The sequence below is a fragment of the Lepisosteus platostomus genome, chromosome 20 (genome assembly GCF_059453375.1).
Source record: "Lepisosteus platostomus isolate fLepPlt1 chromosome 20, fLepPlt1.hap1, whole genome shotgun sequence".
NCBI lineage: Eukaryota > Metazoa > Chordata > Actinopteri > Semionotiformes > Lepisosteidae > Lepisosteus > Lepisosteus platostomus.
Genome location: NC_142630.1, coordinates 6,148,988 through 6,169,792, shown reverse-complemented (window position 1 = coordinate 6,169,792; position 20,805 = coordinate 6,148,988). Strand labels below are relative to the sequence as shown.

Here is a 20,805-nt window from a genome sequence, read left to right as displayed (position 1 = left end):
ACAGAATATAGTGAACACAAACCCAATGTCTGGCATTTATAATGTCACACAGGAAACCGCGCACACAGATGTGCTGTATGAAGAAAATTACCTGGACAAGGATTTTATGTCGTGGTATCTGCCTGCAAGCCAATATTGATACATGAACATGCAGGAGGTTGTAGTTGTTTCAAGACTATTGAAAGTGGGGCAAAGGTCAGCAGGGATATGTCCAGTGGATGTGTCCACCCTCTGAATCCTAACTCCTTCTGATATAAAAGTTCAGCCCAGTAAAGGATTCAATCCCCACTGCAATGCCCTCACAATTCCACATGAAGGAGGGGTAGAAGTTTTGACTTGGGCAGTCAGTTTTTGATGAACACCTTGTATGCAGCAAACAGATGACTGAGTTCTGCCCTTATTGATGGAATTTTACATTCAGGGCTTGTATTTGTACTGTAGTGCCACATGATGCACCTCTGGAAACTGGAATATCATGGTCCCATTAACTGCCAGTGGGCCAGACACAAGGAAAGAGGTGTCTCGAAATTATTTCAAAATATTTGTATTGCGAATATTTAGAAATATTTTGAATAATTGAAAATATATTGGCTTAGTCAGTCAAGGCTTCAGCTATGTACAATACCTTTGGGGAAATTAAAGCTGTGAAAGAGGAAAAGACAATAGACCGTTCTCCCTGCTTGCTCTGGGAGTAGGTCTAGAGGTTGAATGGCATAGTATTTCCCTGATCATCTAATAAAAAAGAGGTAGAAAATGGCTGTTTTGGAAGTGCATTAGACATTGAGGCCAAGTGTGAGAATACACCATATTCCACATGTATTAAACAGCTGTTTTTTCTTATTTGGTCTGTTGTCTTGATAATGTTGGTATATTCCTCTAAATGTTCAAGTTAGAATTAAGAAACAATAGGATGTGTAGATGTTTTTCCACATTATAAAGGGTTAACTTGACATTATGTGTACAATGTGCACAAACATTCATTGGCCTTTATTTCATTTTATACTGTATATTCTCATTGATATGTTGTGGAAATGAGAATATTATTAACCATGCGTTTTTTTTTCTCATTTGCTTTTGTCTTTGTCTTTGGCTGTTAGATTTATTGCAAGAATATTAAATAGGCTTGAATACAGGAGATAAAGCACTCCTCATTACACACAGACTCAAAAGCGTTCAAGCTGTAGAAACAAGTTAAAATATAGGTCATATTTCCGAGAGTTCATATCTCTCCTCACACTGCACGCAAACAGCCCTGAACAATCCATGGACTCATCCCTTTTAATTAATTTGTGTACACGTAAACAGGCAGTGTAAGCCCCCATAACTTTTAATATGCCCTGAGAGCCATTTCTGACATATCAAGATGATAACGAATCACTGTTGTAGGCAATCTGAATAGCACTACAGATGCTATTTGGTATCCATTAAAAGTGCTGTTACACTATACAAACTGACTCAGGCGTGAAATATCTCAAACAACATACTGTGCTTGGCACGTCTCCTAGAATACTTTTGAGGTGTACAGGCTGTCCGTAAGAGAAGAATCTTCATCTATGTACTGTAAATTGAATGACAAATGAACAGATACAGTACTTTCTGCACTGGGATCCCAAAGGCTTCCTGTGGCCAGGGACAGGTGAGAGGAGGATTCACTTGGGATATCAGAACATTGCAAAGTGTACAGGAGAAAGGCCTTTCATCCTGTTGTGCTCATTGAGCTCTACAGTTCCATGTAGCAGGTACTGGTTATACTGGGAACACCCCACAAGAATTAAATCCCACCCTAGAATGAAAATATTTTCTAATAGCCAACTAAACCTAACTTACATGTCCTTGTGAACAAAAAAAACACAAGGGAGACCATGCAGACTCTATACAGAGACCCACTGAGGTGGAATTTGGCCCTGGACCATGAAGTATTATAAAACAACATGCTAATGCCTTCCGAAGACTGAAAATCAAGTTTGTGGTGTTATATTTCTATTGTTGTTCCTCATTCTCAGAACTGGACTGTTATTTTATGTGTTTGTTTACTAACAGGCCTATGTGAAACAGGTATTTCATTATTCAGACCATAGCTTCTGGAAACACTGAGTGATGTGATTACGGAAGGACAGCTGCAAGACTTTTGGATTGATTAATCAGCACTGTGGGAAGAAATGAGTGAGATGACTCAGCCAGTGTGGCTGAAACAGAGCTCTTTAAGGGGAAATGTTTTTAGGTTTCAGATGTTGGTCACAGTTGAACCTCAAAACTTTGAAAACAGCATTATTTTTATTATTAATAACAAACCTGTACTGTATAACAATTCTCATTTTATCATTCGGTTTCAACTTACCGAGGTTGCAATCAGAATAATTATTTTGTCCTGTTTTGTTTCCAGGCCGGTTGGGTTTGAGACTCTATTGCCAAACTAAGAACTGTTCTAGGTCTTTTAAGCTGGATGGTAGATCTAATCCACTTTTCCTTTTCTTTTATCTGAACGCTCAGTTACTTAGTGGACAGATTGGTTAATCAGTTTCATAGATCTCATGCTTTTCCACAGGTCCAGAATTTTTTAAAGGTAAAGCAACTGGAATAAGTTGCACATGTAAAAGATCAGTTGTGGAGAAAAAACTTATATAGATTCATAGATCTACAGTACACTTGTCTATAACAAAAATAATGAGGGTATCCTGTGTCCTTCCAGGAAGTTAATTTTAGTTGTCTGTGCAAACTGCCTTTGCCACGCTGAGAGATTGATTCTGTTCCCCCCTGTTGTCTGTACAGGTGCAGAATGGTGATATCCTGAGTGCAGTCATTGCACTTTATGATGTCTGCCTGCCTGACGTGGGACCAGAAGACCTGTACTCCACTGTCCACTCCTCCACAGCCAGCACTATTGTGTTGGTCCGCCAGCACCAAGGTACCAGCAAAGTAATCAGAATTGCTGGTCACATGAGCCACCACAGATTTCTATCTACTGTGATGGATTGCTTATCTAGATTTGTATTTCAAAATAGAAATGAGGAATATATGTCAAAAGTCAAATTAATGAACCTCTTCTTCATGGCAAGTTTGACCATTGAGTTTGTCTCCTTTAAAAACACCATCACACCACATCACTTTTGCAGCACATAATCTGATGAATGCCTGCCCTCTTGCACCTTTTGCCTTCATTGTGTTCAGACGTTCTGGAGGAATATAGACAGCGGGCCCAGTTTCCCATCCGCACTGACGCCACCACTCTCCAGGTGTACAAGGAGCCAGGGGAGGAGACACAAGGACGGTTCTCTCAAGTATTCAGTGATGCGGAGTGCAGCACAGATGATGAAGATGAGTCAGAGGAGGACTCTAACAGGTACAGTCATGGGCATGCGCTCTTCTTCAGTCACCAAATAACCAAATATATTTCGTACTGGCTGTGAAAATTACAAGAACATAATAAAGGGAGGAGGCTCCTCCGGCTCATTTGTTTGCAATTAGGTAATTGTAATCTGAGGATTTTATCCAGCTGTCTCTTGAAAAAAGGGTATGAATTTTGACTACATGGGTAGCTCGTTTAAAACTCCCACAACATTTTGTGTTAAACGGTGCCTTGTATTCTCAGTTTTAAATACACTTCCCTGTTGTTTCCATTTTTATTTTCTGGTTTGTTTTTCACTGTTGGTGCTTGCTTTGGAATTGCTTCAGGATTACTTTGTCAGTGCTTATGAGGGTTTCAATAACTTGAATCAAGTCCTCTCATAGTCTTCATTGTTCACAACTATAAGTATTCACTTCTTTTAGATAAGGACATCGCCTGTTTGTAGAAGTGTTTTGGTCAACATGACAAGGCCCTTATGATACATTGACCACATAGGGGATTGAATATATTTAGATCTCCGTATAGGCTGAAGTCTGGGAAGACGGGACTGGTTTGGAAACGACTTATTCAGACCAGATTTGAAATTAACCTGTAATCCATGGTTATCGACTTTGTCAACCAAGTGACAATACCATGCGGCATGGTATGTTTGATGTCCATATCATGGACGTTATTCATGTAACACTTCAGCTTAAAGAAGGTTTAGAGAGGGGAATGGGACATGTGACAGGAGGGTAGTCATGAAAGCTTGCGTTTTCCGCTGCTTTTTAAAAAACATTTGCCTGATCTTTGACGATTTAAATATCCTAAAAATAAAATTTAACGCAAAAAATGAAAGTATACAGTAACATTTGGAACTTGATTAGTACGAACACAGACAAGACAAATATCCAATGACATGAACAGCTATAGAGGAGAGATAATGAGATTAACTGGGTTTAGCGAGAGTAACTGTGGGAGCCCAGGCAGGCTTTGGCAAGGCACGTCTTTTTATCCCTCTGGACAAATTGCCATCTTTCGTATCACAGTACCCATTCCCAGGAAATTCACACAGCAGCCACTTCAGCATTACATTTCCCCAGAAAAGGCTGCATAGAGCATCAATTGACCTCGTTTTGCGCACAGTTCATCTTCTGAAAATATGGATAAAAATGGCAGAATTTTCTTTTGCACATGAAGTTATAAACACACCTGAGTTTAGATGAGAAAAAAATCGACTCTGAATGTCAAGGCCCACTTGTTCTGTAAAACCTTGTTTACCCTTTTTCTGTACAGATTTGGACCTTCCAGCAGGGATCTTCCCTGTTTAATCTCCTTGAATCTATTTTTATTATTTATGTGCTTAGCAGATGCCCTTACCCAGCATGCCTTACAGTGTTACAATGCAGAAAAATGACAATGTGCTACTTGTACGTACAAGAAACAGTTGAGCAGGAACAATAAAGTTAAATAATAGAATAACAAAGATAATACTAACTGGAAGAGCAATGCAAATGTCACACAGTGTGGAAGCAGAGCAGTAATTTAAACACCAAACTGGTTTATATTCCATATTAACAGTGAATAAGGACAATTATTAGCACAATAGATAATAATATTAAATATATTAAAATCTGAAACTGTTGCATTTTAATTTAGTATTAATATTAATTTACTAAATTAAATATAGTAAAAATATATTTGGGATACCACTGCCTTGCGATGCTAGAGTCCAGGATCAGTTCTTGGGGTGCAATATTTTGTAGTTTGTATAGTTGTATAGTTATAGTCTGTATGTTCTCTTTGTGTTTGCTTGGCTTTCCTCTGGGTGCTCCAGTTTCCCCCCACAGTCCAAAGACTGTTGGTTAAGTGGCTTCTGGGAAAATTGGCCTAGGTGTGTGTTTGTGTGTGTCTGTGTGTGCCCTGCTAGGACTGGTGTCTTATCCAGGGTGTATCCTGCCTTGCACCTGCTGCTTGCTGAGATAGGCTGCAGCTCCCCTTTGACTATGTATTGGATACAGCAGTTAGAAAATAGATGGAAAAAATATATTAGAATCATACTTTGGTTAACACTTGGGAGATCCTTCTTTCACCTTTGGGTCAGATCCTGTCAGATCTCTTATGGTAAGCAAGGGTGGGCCTGGTCAGTACTGGAATAGAAAATCAGTTACTTCTCTTAGTGATGCTGGTGGACCAGTAGGTGGCACCCTTCCATCTGGACCAGAATTGTGGTGATGGGAAAAAACCTTGCTGTAGGAGACGTTACCATTTAGATGAGCCATTTAACCAGTGTCAGACCCAGACCCAGCAGAGGTGTAGAGATTGGACAGAGGACTGTTGAAGTCACCTAGCAAGATTCAGGGAGCAGAGGGCGAGGGCAGGGAAGTTGTTGAGCTCATCAATAAAATGAATTGCCCTAGCAAGAGTGATTGCATATGTTGGCAAGAGTTACGCTGAAGTTGCAGTGTGGATCAGGCAGCCATGTTGCTTACCTCCATCTCTCTCACTCTATGCCGTCAGGCAAGACTGGGAGAAGTTCAACGATGAATTGAATCAGTTCATCTTGAAGGCGACACAAAGGCGATCCCAGAGGCTCCAAGTATCGCAGGAGGAGGAGATTCCACCAGCCGCAGTAGGGGTAGAGTCCCTGATAGTGGCTGCAGCCACATATGAAATGAAGCGACTGTAAGTATATGTCTGGAACAGCTTACCAGTGGTGAGGTCTCTTAGTGTCTCACACAGCGTCATGCCCACCATGATGGAGATTTATTGCACTTTGGTTCCTTCTTCATTTGCTGAAATTATTAAGACCCCTCATCTATACTCACAATGTTTATTTCCAATATCGGTGTAAGAATATTCAAATTATTTTAGAGTGTGTGATAAAATATCAATAATGTACAGAAATAATTTGTTTGTTTTTTGTTGTTTTAAAAATGTTTTTTTTATTTATTTTGTGTATAGAAACAGTATTGAGTAGCCTTTGTATCAAGGCTGAGTAAATCATATCTTCATGAAACATTGTTTCTCTGCAATAACTGGATTGTTGTGAGTGATATGTAATCATACAGTATAAACAAAGTGCTTTATTTACATTATCTTTGTTTAAACATTTCTCTGCTTTTGATATCTTGAGAAAATATTTTCCACAGTGATTATTATTATTAATAGGAGTAAGAGCTCCTGTGGTAGATGTAGCAGTAGTCGTTATCTCTCAGTTTATTAAACAATATCATACTCCAGTTCATAAAGCACGTTTCAGAGAAAGACAAGTCCCAATTCTTGCTCATAGCTTCCTCTGAAAATGATATGAAAATAGGCCTTAAAGTCATCATTTCCCCCGACTCCTCCTTATGCCTGGTGGTCTTCTCCTAAACTGAGTAAATTGAAGCCAAACACATAAATTATGAGTTTTAGTCACATTACTAAGATCTGTCCATATCTTGTGAAGTGTTTTAGTTGCTTTGTGAGCAACTGGCTTTCCCTTCAAGGGCTTGCTCAACAGCTGTGAATTCTGGAGTGGAGCAACAGCCTGTCTCAGACTAATCAAACTACACTGACAAAGCAGAAGACAGACATGTTAACAAACTATGTCTTTTACTTCACATAAAAAGCTTGATCCTTTGCTAGGTGCACTGTGGAGAGGAATATCTTATCTCTTTAATGACTGTTCTATTCTGGCCAACAACACAGACCCAGACATATGTTATACAGTGTGCCCTTTCTACTTTACAGAGGCTGGATTTGAGTAGTGCCCTGTAATATACCCCCAGAAGCCACAGGACCTTATTTTCTTACCATCTTTAATAAAGATCCTCCTAGATGGGGAAGGGCAAGAGTGGAGAGTGGAATATCAGTTCTGTCATTGTGGCTTCATCTTGTGTCTTGTAATTGTGCGACTTTAATCTTTAATATGGAAACCAAGCACACAGCCCACATCTGAGGATGCCCTCAGTAGGAGGACACAGCTTGCTGGCAGTAATAATAATGCTCATTTCTGAATTTTAAGTGTCAGCAATCAGCAGCATTCTTTTTCTTCACTCCCTGATCTGTAATTCAATTTATTCCAGACATACAGTATAGGGCAAGATTTATTTTGGAAATGCTGGGGGGTAGAATACAATTTGAGCTTTGCAATGTTACTCTTCCTGATTGGAAATACAGCTGGACTTTCAAGACATCTGGACACCTGGATGAGGGTTACCGGTCAATCAGTATTCTCTGGTCATGCACCCAAAAATTAACATTGATTAGAAAAGTATAATTTCTAACAGTGTTGGTTTCCTGTGATATGGCTAAAATGTGTTTTTTGGACTAGTGTCTTTAGACTAATGGAGCACAGATTTTTCTGGTTAGTAGACTTGTAGGTGTCAAGCTAACATTATGCATGATGGGACTGAAAACATCATGCTTCATGCAAAGCCTAAACAAACAGCACCTAAAGAAGTGATTCATATTGCAAAATGTGCACAGAAAGCTGTACTGTACATGATGCTGTAAATTAATTTCTGTTGAGCAATACATTCAGTGGAGCCTGTGTTCTACAGAATTTCACTTAGAATTCTTGAATCTGTCTGTAGGATGGTTTTCTTGGAAATGTTTAATTCAGCAGAAGTCCACTCACATTTGCTCTGTAACTGGACAAGCTATCAGGATGTCAAATGAAGAGACCCGTAAGCAAAAGTATGGCTGTCTTGAAAGTCATAAAACAGTGTTGCATCTCCTTCCCAGGCCATGACAGTAATTGTCCTGAAACGTGGTAGAGTCAGTAGAAGGTACAGTACAATCTCACACTACATTAGAGTGAACCTCATGTGTACCTAAACTGAGTACTTTCGCACTGGAAGACTGAGGTGAGATTGTGCTGCAAATATTTCATAACCTTGTACAATACTTGCCACACCCTGTTCATGTTGCCCACGAAGATGAAGCAAATTCTTTAGAAGGATTTCCTAATAATTTGATAATAAATGAGAGCTTTGAAGTTTTCCACAGGCAGTATTTTTAACTAAAGTGGAAAAATGCCATTGAACACTTCAGAGTTATGTTTCAGAGATTGGGGGAAGGTGTGATTTAGTACAGTACATGGACAAAGGAGACATTTGCATTTTCAGGGAATGTGCTGGCAGAAAAACATACTTACAATAAAAAGGAAGATGAGAAACATTTGGTTTGTCAAGTCTGCTGATACAAGTTTTCCTTTTTGGTTGTATTGTTTAGCTGTGTGCCTCTAACTGCACAGGTGTTCACCCTTAATTTTCCTAATTGTTTCTGTTGTGAAAAGCAGCTGTTGAGTAGGAGGTGTTAGAGGAAAATTATAGATCACACCTTCTTTTTGTCCCAGGTTGTGCACAATTCACTTATGAAACCAGGTTGTGTTACTGTATTGTATTATCAGGTATTGTGTTTTGTAGAGGTGTAAGTACTGTAGCTGTTGTCCATGCAGAATCAACCTACGCAATGAAAACATACTAGGTTATTACAAGATCATTGATGTGTTGTACGCTCTTGTAGTATCAAGCCTTGCAATGCCTCAAAGTTTTAAGGAAGTAGGTCTTGATGTTAATTATTCAACTGTTTTTTTGGCTTTGAAAGATGACAGATGATTAGATGAAAGTTTCTGCTCATGATGAAATAAAAAATGAATGATTATATATTATATCATGACATAAAAATAATATAATATTAAATTATATATAAGATTATATAGTTATTCCGTTAATAAAACATTATTTCCAAAAGTATTTCTCTTTACCCCAAAGGGTTTAATTCTGGCAAGATATTGATTGATTGGGGGCTGGAAAAATGTGAACCTGTGTTCACTCCAATGAACTAGAGTTATTACTGAGTGTTTCCAGCACCCCACTAAAAGCTAAATAAACCTGAGATTTAATCACAAGCTGACATTCGGATTCTTTGCTTGGCTGAGGAGCCAATGTTGCAAAGCCATCATCCATAGTATTATGACTGAATACCTCTAAGGCAGAATCCCTCCTTAAAGGTATCCAAAATCCAAAAACGAGTATTTGAATTTCTGTGCAATCTCAAAGCTTTCCCAGCAAATTAGTTTTTGAAGCAAAGGTCTGTGGTTGGTCACAGCATGTGTTTTCATTTTCCGAAACCATACTGTGGATAATTTATAAGCCCTTGAAAAAGTGTTGCTTATTTAGCTTGCCATAATATTTCTGCTGAAACTACTGTATATTTTCAGCACTGAGGTAGTTTACTTAAGATATATTTTGGGTTACATATTAAATGTTAACACATGTTTCATGTTGTCAGGTGTACTTGCCATTTTGATGAAATTTCGGTCAATACACCTCTAGTTTAATGACAATAAATCCAATAGCTAGTATCTGACAGAGGAAAGGCACAGGCAGCTTCTACAAGTTCCAGTCAGCTAATATCTCCCCTGAGCTTTCATACGCATCCTGAGTGACAGGTATGCCATCTTCAGGACTCATTCTGATAATCTACTATTCATCTAAGTTGTCAGATATGTGCAGTTTAAGATCTGTGAAGAAAACTATAAATACTTTGAAGGGGGATAATTCAGATTGTTGGATGAGGGCATTAGGAAAGTCACATGGGGATTAGTAGAATAACCAGTTCTTAGTCTTATTTAACATGACTAGCAAACTGCCTAAAATGCGCAAAATACACCTTTTGAAGGGTAGTCAAAACTGGTTTTGGATTTAAAGAAAGAAGTTTACTGTACCAAGCATCACATAAATCATTAGAAAAAAGAACAAGTTAGTGCTTGCAAATACAGTATATGTACTGTATCCTAACATTTTAAAATCATTAATCCAAGCAGATGCTAGAATGTGGAAATACTCACTCCAGTGCCACATAGCATGACACACTATAAAGAACATTGCTGCTCTGGAACTACTCAAAAGATGGGAAGCACCTTAGTGATAGAAATTAGAAATGCTTCATGCTTGGAAATGTTGGGATAATGTACTGTATGTTGAACTCCTAATAATTAATCCAATTCATCCAATCTCTGAACATACAGTAGGTCAAGCCCTATACTAATAAATACTAATTTTAGTTAGTACAATTTATTCCCCATTTTGAGCAGAGGTATGACAGTATCTAAAATATGGATATGCAGCAACACAGAATCGACACAAATCCACATATTGTAAGACAGAAGACAATGTAATGGACAAAAGCAGACGGTGTTGACGTGCTTCTGCTGTGCACATACAGTATAACTTACACTATGTAATGATATGAGGGACTGATAGAATATACTGTACATTCATGTTGATGCGCCTGTTGGATGCACACATCTTGAAAGCATTTATTTTCTTCTGGCTTTGAAGTGGAAATGAACAGGTGCTGTAATGTTCTTAATTAGTCATTCAAAAAAACAGCTTCAAAGGGGGGTTTATGAACTGGGTTAACATGTTCTTAAAAGGAGTAGGTGTTAACATGAAAGAGAAGATTAATCCAGGAATAGAACTGCTGTTGTGGAAGTTGACCTACTGTATGTGAGTTTGTGTTTGGGTGCCAGATACTAGCTTTTAGTCCTTTCAGATGAGTAACTGAGCAATGACTCCATCCATTACCAGTAGGTAGCAAATTCAAAAACACAGATACTGTAGCTGTATTAGTAAGTGAAGATTCTTCTACTGCACAACATCGTGCCCATGAAGTTGTGAAATTCTCTTTTGTGGTGATTTCATTTCTTACATATTGTCAGAAATAGCTTTTTGCTCAAAGGTTCTGAGGACCCTTTGATGATCAGCGCTGAATATCATTGTAGTGTGTGCTACTGTAAGATTGCAGCTAATGGTAATAATCCAATCAAAGGGTGGCATTTGTGCCTAATATGTGTCAGATATCAAAACTTTGTTATTAAATATACAGTGAGTAACAAAGTAATTTCAGTAAGTGAAATATTTTTGGCTTGAACAGTAAAGACTGCAAGGCAACGTTAATCAAGTTTTCAAAACTTTGCATTTGTTTCAAAACAAAAGCATTTCACGAAATCAACACAGTGGGCTTCCTTAGAATCAAGAGTGAAACACCAACTTGACAACAGAATCTATGTATTGTAGAAGTGCATTTAAATCTCTTCAGCACAAAGTGTTTTGGGTTTCAAAAACTACAGTAGCTACCCGGCAATGTTTTAGAAGCCAATAACCTGGTTTGAGTTCCTCAGAATTATTAGCTAATAGCAACCAAATTATCTAGATCTTCTAAATAATATTTTATTTAATTTATTAAAATAATAATGATTATAGATTTATCAGGTAATGTTTCCTTCTCATGGTTAATATTTCCACAAATCAAAAAGGAAAGTTCGTTTTAAAGTTATCAGTGCTGACTGTAGTCATCTACAGTAGCAGTCATTCTCTAGTTTGCCCGTACGCTTGTGGTCATATACAGTATATTTTAGGATACTGTTGCACATTTTTTAACATTGGTTCTATTTCTTTTAGTATGGATTTAATGGCACATGTGTGCTATTAAAAGGGAGGGCATGGTGAAAAAGCCTTATGTGTGGAACCTTTAAAAATAACTGCACACTCCTACTTTGTAATCAGTTCACCACAGAATAATAAAAATATAAAAAATGTACCTCAGGAAAACAGGAGCTGTTTCCAAATTTGGCACATGCTTCTGCAAAAATTACAGACTGTGAACACATTGCTTTTTCCAAGACCTTCCTTTCCAGAGATACACCCTGCCTTTGCCAGATCCTAGCTAATTGCTTCTATCTATACATGGAGTTTTCCAACAGTAGCAAGAAGACTAGACAGAGTAACAAAATTCATTGAATGCACCTTAGTGTCTACAAAGAGGACCAGATTGCAATACTCTTTTCAGAGTTCAGTCTAACAATGTAGACTGAATATATTGATGTAATTATCTGGTTATTGTATGATTATTAAAGCTTAATAATTTTAAGGTGACAAACGAACGTCATGAAGCCTATCTTGCTTCATTGGTTGCTTATAGATTAATGATCCAATTAAACAGATCCCATACAGTTAGTTTCAGCAACATTGCTGAGAAATGATTCAAGACTCCACAAATTCTCAGTGTGAAGGTACAGTATGCCCTGTTTCCTGTCCTGAGTGCTCTTAAACTTAATTTCCAGTCTTGTCTCCCAGATGTTTGTAATGTTGGTGATTTCAAAGAAGCCTCTGGATTGACTTGGACAATTCTTTTTAGAATTTTGAATATCCAAGTCAAGTACCCAAATACTCTTTACTGTTACAGGCTTCAAAGCTTCAGTTTCTTTAATCTGAAAGTGAGATTCTTTTTAGAACTAGTGAAGGCACCAGATATTAGCGAAGTTGCTCTCCTCTGTTCTGCCTCAACATATTATTGGCTTAGTGCAAGCAGTTTAACTGCTTCTTCCAGTTCCCCAGGTGCAGGTGCTTTACAGAGGCATATAAAACCTGCAGACACCAGGCCTCCAATAGAAGGATTGGACACCTCTGGCTTCCAGGCCTTTTGTGTTTTACTCAACATTCACAACATTCATTCTAGTACATCTAGCATCACACTTACTTGAAACATGCTTTTATCAATGTGAATCTCCTTGTTGTATTCTAAACTTATAAATAACAAATAACATTCTACAGTGCATTCCAAAATGTAAAATAAAGCTCCTGCCTTATGCAGGAAGTTATTGCATAGGACAAAAGCATTGGCACTGTATTTCAAACACAGAGGCATCATCTTCAGGGCTACAATATCATTCAAAAATACAGTAAATACTACGTATGTCTGTGCCATGTTAAAGATATTCACACAGATGGAAAGTGACACTGGTATTTTTCTTCTGCTTGATTGAAACAAGCATTTAAAATCATCTGAACTCTTTAAAAAGCTTTAATGTTCCTGTAATAATGTTCATTCAGAACAGAGGGTTCTCAGAGGGGCTTCTGAAGATTGGTCACCTATTTGCTGCATTTGAACAGAAATAGAGTGAAACAAGAGTTCAGCTCTACAAAAAGAAGACAAAATGCGGCAAAAACCTGCCAGCAAGGATTTATTTGAGAAATCATCTGGACAATGATGAGTCTTTAAATTCATTTAGAATGCAGGCTATATATAATACAACAACAAGAATCTTTGTGACATTGTGATGTCTTATGGTCCAAAACCGCATGTCTGATCATACTGGAAACCATGGCTGAGTTTTCAATCTGATGAAATCTGATGTGTGTGCTGTTCCTTTTATCTTATTATTTCTGAGTGAGGTATGATCTTCAGATTAAGCATCTAATAACATTAAATTATTAAGAAATGAATAGTCTTAATATGCCTGATTAATTAGTATTGTTAATAATAACAATCATTAATCTTAATCTTTAATAACATGAGTGCAAATGACATGAGTGCTAATCGTTAACAACATTAATAATATGTTAACAGGAAGAGCACATTTTAAAAAGCATAATTTTTTTATGTAAAGTAACATCAGCAATAATAATTACATGAACAAAATTCTGTTTTATATCAAGACCAAATGGAGAATCTCATAATTATAAAAATTTTTACAAAAGAATGTACAAAAATCTAAAAAAAAAAAATCCTGCAGTTGCTTTGTTATAGACAACATTATCATTTCTTTTTGATTTTATCATATAAAATTACAGTATATTATTGATTATGGTTTGATCATCCATTTCCTTAGTTTACTGGAATGCATTTGAAGCAGTGGACGTTACTGCAGAGATATGAAAATACTGTGTGCATTCAGATGAGTTGTAAAACTTTATGAGTTAAAGGATATCTACAATCCAGGATTCCCTACATTTAAAAGCTAGTCTGCCTCAGACAAAGCAGTTCTTCCTGTGGCTTGATGCTGATTGCGCCTGTGCACAGTGAGATAAAAAACGGGTTTCTAAATGTTAAACTGTCCTGCATCTGATTGTATAACGCGAGGTTGATCTTTCATTAGTGTTCTGCCATGACTGCAGCCTGACAAACAGTAATTTCATTTGAAGACTAGTACAGCCTTAACCTCTGTAATGTAGTGTTGCCACCATCAGGTCAAAGGTGAACAAACCGTACTGTTTTTCTCACCAGCAATCACACAATTATTTAATCAATCTAATTATCTTTTAAGTGATTGGGGAAGTATTGTGAACACTTGCCTTCGACCAGCTATGTCAGCGTGCAGACACTCTAGAGGAGATGTGCATGATGTAGCCTGGGTGTTAGCAGACAAACACATCTGGAATTCTTGCCTCCTGAAGCACAGGATGTGAAGAGATTTCGTTTCTCTCAGGTAGCGGACAAGAACACACAGTCATTTGTCTCACATTTCCTGCACATTTTATTTTGTCCCTTCCAAATCTGTAAAGTTATAAATTATCCCTGCTCATATGGAGTAATATTTGGTAATACCTGATTGGGTGGTTGTTTAATCTGGAAAGCAGGTGATGTAATATTTTAGAACGGGTGGATTTCACCCTCACAAAAGTCAAAAATAAAAGTTTTAAAAAGTTGAAAAAAAAAACCATTTCTGTTTCTTCAAAAGAACAGTTTTAATTCAGAGGGCAAAGAATACTGCCTACAAAACACATGCTGTGGTTTGCCACCCTAGTTTCAGCCTCACAGTGTGGTCAGCAGTTATTTCCAGGAGTGTAATTTAGGGTTATTTCTAAAAATAAACCTGTTATTATATTTACTTCTAAGGGCATGCACCCTCCCAGTCTGGTGCTGGCCTCTCCCTATTTTGATGTCAGAATTAAAAAGATGAAATTTATGTAGGCTTTCTGATTTTTTATAATTTTACAGTATCCTATGTACAGAAACATGTAATTTCCTCCCTGATCATAATTATTTCCATATGCCCTTTTCATTCTGCTAACCTGGAAAAACCTCTTGTCTAGTGTAGAATGGTACAGTAGTGTGCCATTCAACCCACAATGCATAAGCCTCAGTGCAGATCACTTAGAGCTGTTACAGCTGGAAACAGGTACTGTATGGTCTATACAATACTTTAGTCTGTATAGAGATATACAGTATGTAATGTTGCATCTATTTAATGGGGGTAATCTGCACTCAAGACAGCAATCATTAAAAAACCCTTAGAAAGGAAAGTTACATCTTCTGATGTGTAGAAAGGATTTCTGCCTTTGCTATCTCAGCCAAAGGCTCACCCTCACTCCAAGCTGTGTAAGAGTGAACTTGAATGAGGTCTTCTAGGTTGAAAGGGAATCAAGTAGTTTGGTCCTGATGATTCAGTGGGGGTATGGAATCTTGTTAAAAGTCAGTTTCATACAAATAATAGAGATTTCAGCATGGAGAGTTATCAGTGCATGGAATGGGTCAACAGGGACAGGAAACATTCATATCCAGTGTCAAGGGTTGTTCCTGCGACAAAATCACTTATTGCGGAGAAACAGATTGGCCTTTCCAGTTAAACATTATATATTTAAATGTCAAACACAGACCATCATTCTGATGTGGACTCTTGAGTGCTGAGTAGTCAACTTCTGATTGTGTTCTTTTGCTCTTAAGTCCTTTGTTAAAATCAACAGTTCCAGTCACTACTGACAACAAAGATAACCAACTCAATGTAATAGTAAGCACTTTCATTCAAAATCTGTGCTCCATTCTAGCAGAACACACCCTGAGTCCCAGATGTTACACTGTGTACACTACATATTTATACACATATTTTATATGTGTGTTTTGAACTACTTTTATCTTTTCATTTCTCCCTGTGTTCAGAGATTGTACAGAGATATTTCCAGTATTCTAAGATATTTTGGATTGAGCCCTTAGCTCTGTAGAAGAGGTGAGGTCACAACTGAAACATCCTGGAAGACAATTTTCTTTTAGTATAGCTGTGAACCCATGAAGTAGAGAAAAGAAACATGAGGTTAAGTGAGCACGGCTTATGCTAAATGACTTCCACTTCATCTAAAGGTGCATTTAGCACTGGTCACAGTCAATTTTCTAGAGTTACAACCTGCTCCACCAGACATCAATGCTAATATAAACCATGAATAATTAAATGAGGCTCCTGCCTCCTCTTACAAATGCCACAGAAGGTACAGTAGCTGTATTTAAAGGCAAAGCAAAAAATATATAACAACTGCAATGTTACTAGCCTGATTTTGTCAGATCTCAGAAGGGAAAACAAGGCCTGCCACTACCAGGGAATGGAGAGAGATCTACAAGGGTAACCAGGTTGCTGTATATTGGTGGACCAGTAGGCGGCACTCTTTCCTCTAGTCCCTAATTTCCAAACCCAGTTTGGTGATTGACAACAGTGTGCTGTAGGCAGAGCAGTTCTACAACTGAGATGGAAGAGTAGGAGTGTTCAGATGATATACTGGCTAGATTTCCACTCCAGGTTTGTGCAATTGACTCATGTCAAGATTTATTTCTTGTTAAAGTTTAATTTAGAATGCATTATTTCTTTCATTGCCTTTTTCACAGTTCCCATTGTCACTATATGTTTTGCTGGGGGATGTGCAACTGATGCACTGTCTGCTTGCTATGTCATGCAAACCAATATCCTTCTCATTTGGTTGCAATTTGAAAGTCAATTTCTGATGAGAAAGCGTCACTCGCATGTATATCCAATGATCCTCATTTGTAGTGTGTGTTGATGTCTGCTTTCATTTTTTGTTTACTTTCTTTATTTCAGTGTTATGCGTTATGAGCTGAGCAGTGTCTTAATTTGCTGTTACACTCTATTGGACAAAGAATTGGGATTATAAAGATATTTGTTATTTAGAATTTGTAATGCTATTTCTATGTGTAGCACAGGTCTAATTAAGATTTGCTAATGAAATAAGATCAATTCTATAAAATACAATCTCATTTGTTGGTACTATGTTTTCAAAGAGAGACACAAAAGGTCTTTAGAAAGCCTTCAGAACAAAATCACTTTCTGTTATATAGCAAAGGTTGGATATAACAGAATTGGCCCAAAAAAAGCACCGCAAAAACTTTAAACCCATTAAAATAATATTTGCCAGCACCACATTTTGCTCAAAACAATAACAACACTACCACAATACAGAGTAGCTGGCAGTTGCCTCTAGTACAGTGTTGCATTTTCAGAAAACCACTTCTTCCTATTAAAAGCAGAAAATCCAGAGCCTGTTCCATAACAAGGCTCTACAAGGCTGAACCACACTGGATGAGACACAAGAAAGTCACGAGGCAAACACACAGGGACAGTTTAGAGACACCATTTAGCAAAGCCAGGATTTCTCTGGAAGTGAGAGCATGCAGGCTCCATACAGAATGCTCCCTAGACCCAAACCAGACCCAGGACCTTAAAATTGTGAGGCAGTACCACTAAAGCACTGCGTCACCTTGTCACCCAAATATATCAAATTAAGCTTAATGATTTGGATAAACAGAGTAACACTCACCTTTCATTCGCCGTTTAAGCTGTTCTGTTGAGTTTTTTAGAAATCTGCACATCCATTTTCCTAAATGTGTCCAACTTTAAAACACAGCAACACAAAAGGGCAAGCATTTAGTCATTACATTTATAACATGTTTTTATTTATAGCTTTAATTTATAGTTTTTACTCACTGACTTTTATGGAAATGGACTTGTAGACAAGCTTTATATAGAGACTCTGGTGATAAAACTGCCCTATAACGGGTGTATTTTTATAGAAACTGTAAAGAGGAGGCTGCACCCATCCAGGTATTATTAAAAGGGCAATGCCATGAGGCTAACTTTAAAAGAATAAGGAAAAATAAGTCACCCTGTTGCACTTATAACTAAGCTGGTGTACAGTATGTACAGAGTCCCTTAGGTAATGTTGTGGTACTAATGTTATACATAGGCTTGTGAAGTGCTAAGAAGTTCCTCTCTGGCTTTCTCATATCTCACCACATAAAAATGTAAGGATGCAAACAAGATGGGCCTGTTCGGCAGGCAGCCGTTAATTGGAGCACCAGATGGTGACAGCAGAAAAAGAGAAGGGCTGAAGGCAATTGAAGAGACGAATACATCCAAAGGTTACTGTAGTGTTTTCTTCTTGATACAGGGCAGGGCATTGTGTAAATCTGGAGCCACATAAATAGAAAGTGTCTGCAGCTGATCAATTTCAGTTTCTCTTGCTTTCAAAGATGTGGGTGGTGAGATATAGTTTTTGCACAGATTCCCTTCACTTTTACTCATGCCCTTGTGTTAGCTGAGGATAGGAACCATCCTTTGCTTTTGAAAAGAAATATGTATTGCTGCTCATCCAATCACTGGAGAAGGCTTAGCTGCCTGTTTGGTGAAATTAGCAGAAATCAAATGATGTAAAAGTACAAAAAAGGTAAATAAGTGGAGACCTCTTGTTTAGTCTTTCTAAGATGGATAGTAGGAACTAATTTACAGTATATTAAAATTTCATCTCACAGATTATTGAAAGATTAATAGGAATCAAAATGTATAAAGAAGCACTGCTTGCTGTCATCCCGAATGCACAATTTGTGTCACCAGGTCCTTGTTTTGTTGTTGATTCAGAAGTTTTTCTTTTTTTTTGCTGTATCACTGCGTTTCAGTGAATCTTCCATACTTGTATGAGGTCGTCGTCTGTTGTTTTAGACTGAAGCGACTGATTTTTTTTTCTAACCTGGTGTGTAACCTGTTCATAAAGAATATCTTTATGAACAAGAAAGCCAGTTCTAGCTCCTGTTTTTCGACTTTTCCACAGCAACATGTTTACATGTATTTTGATCAAAATGTTTTAAACTTTCTGAGTCGATTAAATAGTCGTCTATTTTAATTGTAATTAATTTAACTGAAAAATGAGGAAGCTTATCGAAGCTTTCTATGATTTTAAGCACTGGATGGACAAGCAGAGCTTGAAACTGACAGAAATCTCATTAGACTTATAGGCCCCCAGTTGCAGTTGGCAAAGCCATCTAAACAACATCTGTTTGTATCAGCTTATTTTCTTCCCTCAGCTTCAAATTTGTAAAATTAGTTACACATACAAATTACACATATGCAAATTCTAGAAAGACAGAAAATGAGTTATACAGGAGTATAGAACTACAGTTCTATACTCCTGCTTTAGAACTGTATATCTCTGTATGGAGTTTGAAAAAAACGTATTTCAGTTGACCCTGTAACACCCTTTCAGTGGCCTGAGATTCAAGCAGAGCATTTCTAGGGATGGTCCAACATGGAAGCCCATTTGGTCCATCTAGCTTGTTTGGTTTTTGGTATCAAAGTGATTCAAGGATCTCCTCCAGCCATTTCTTGAATTCCAGGTAGTCTGCATCAACAATGTGGTTGGTTCCAGACACCCATAACTTTCTGTGTATAGAAGTATAGAAGTGTTTTCAGTCCTAAATGCTCATAGTTACAGCTCAGGTCGCAACCTTTAGTGCAAAAATCTCTAGTCTACATCCGACTTGTTTCACTACTGGTTTATGACTGGGACTCCCCAAAAGGATCCAGCTGAGTGGAGCTAAAAGTCTGTTGTGTTGAAAGTCAGATTGCCACACATCTACTACAACTGTGACTTGGCAAGTATAACCCAAGAAGTAGATGGTGACAACCATCAAAATATGCTCCTCTGCTGTGCAGATATGAGTGCAGCAGTAGTGAACCAAGTTAACGAATGATCATCCATCCATCCATTTTCTAGCTGCTTCTTCCAATTCAGGGTCACAGGGGATCTGGAGCCTATCCTGGCAGGCAACAAGCACATGGCAAGTTACACCCTGGTTCAAACACTAGTCCATTGCAGGACACAGACAGGCACAGACATGCACACATTCTCAGGCAGTTTTGCCAGAAGCCAATTAACCTAACAGCATGTCTGGATTGTGCGAGAAAACCAGAGTACCCAGAGGAAACCTACACGAACACAGGGAGAACATACAGACTCTAAGCAGATAGCACCCCAGGTCTGGAATTGAACCCAGAGCCCCAGTTCTGTAATACAGCAATGCTAGCCACTGCGTCACTGTGCCACCCAGCAATGAATATTCAGTCATTTCAAAGCAGGGAGGCGCATGGGGGACAGTAGATGGTGATTCTATAATATAAAAGATAAAAAAGTTTCCTTCAGCATAAGTTTTAGTTAAAAGTCATAAAAGGACTTAATGTTCAGTAAAACTCAGAAGAACTGGCAGTGCATACAGTATGTGAGAATACATGGAGTTTGTTGCTGCCAACATTGTGTTTCTACAAAAAGTGGACTACTTATAAAACCATAGAGATTAAACATGGTGTGATTTTAGTTGTCACAATTTTTTCTCTCAAAGAACATAGGCCTCCTTGGCAGTTGCATCAATACACTCAATAGTTAGAGGGGGTTTCCTCTGTCTCTTCTCAGGAAGACCGGAGAGAAGGTGCTGCAGTTGGCTCTGCTCTCTACTAGAAAGAAATACCGGGGATGTGGAGTGGGCCGGTACCTCCTTGAGGTTAGTTATTTTAATAATTAGAAATGAGCAAAGTGCCAAGTCATTTAATGAGTATTGATCCACTCTGATTCTTCAAAAATCAGCTTGATAAGACT

At 37.9% G+C, this 20,805-nt stretch overlaps 1 protein-coding gene across 5 annotated transcripts in view; it reads left to right on the top strand.

Annotated features, from left to right (window-relative positions):
- The window catches only part of LOC148644368 (uncharacterized), a 38,264-nt gene that overhangs the window by 9,925 nt on the left and 7,534 nt on the right, over nucleotides 1-20,805 (top strand). For 3 of the 5 annotated variants that reach the window (XM_088613695.1, XM_088613693.1, XM_088613694.1), the window contains exons 4-7: nucleotides 2,770-2,905; nucleotides 3,169-3,340; nucleotides 5,846-6,010; nucleotides 20,623-20,710. In XM_088613695.1, the coding sequence (XP_088469821.1) occupies nucleotides 2,770-2,905; nucleotides 3,169-3,340; nucleotides 5,846-6,010; nucleotides 20,623-20,710 (561 nt within the window). The remainder of the gene's footprint in view (nucleotides 1-2,769; nucleotides 2,906-3,168; nucleotides 3,341-5,845; nucleotides 6,011-20,622; nucleotides 20,711-20,805) is intronic. The other 2 variants (XM_088613697.1, XM_088613696.1) reach the window with 1 other exon arrangement.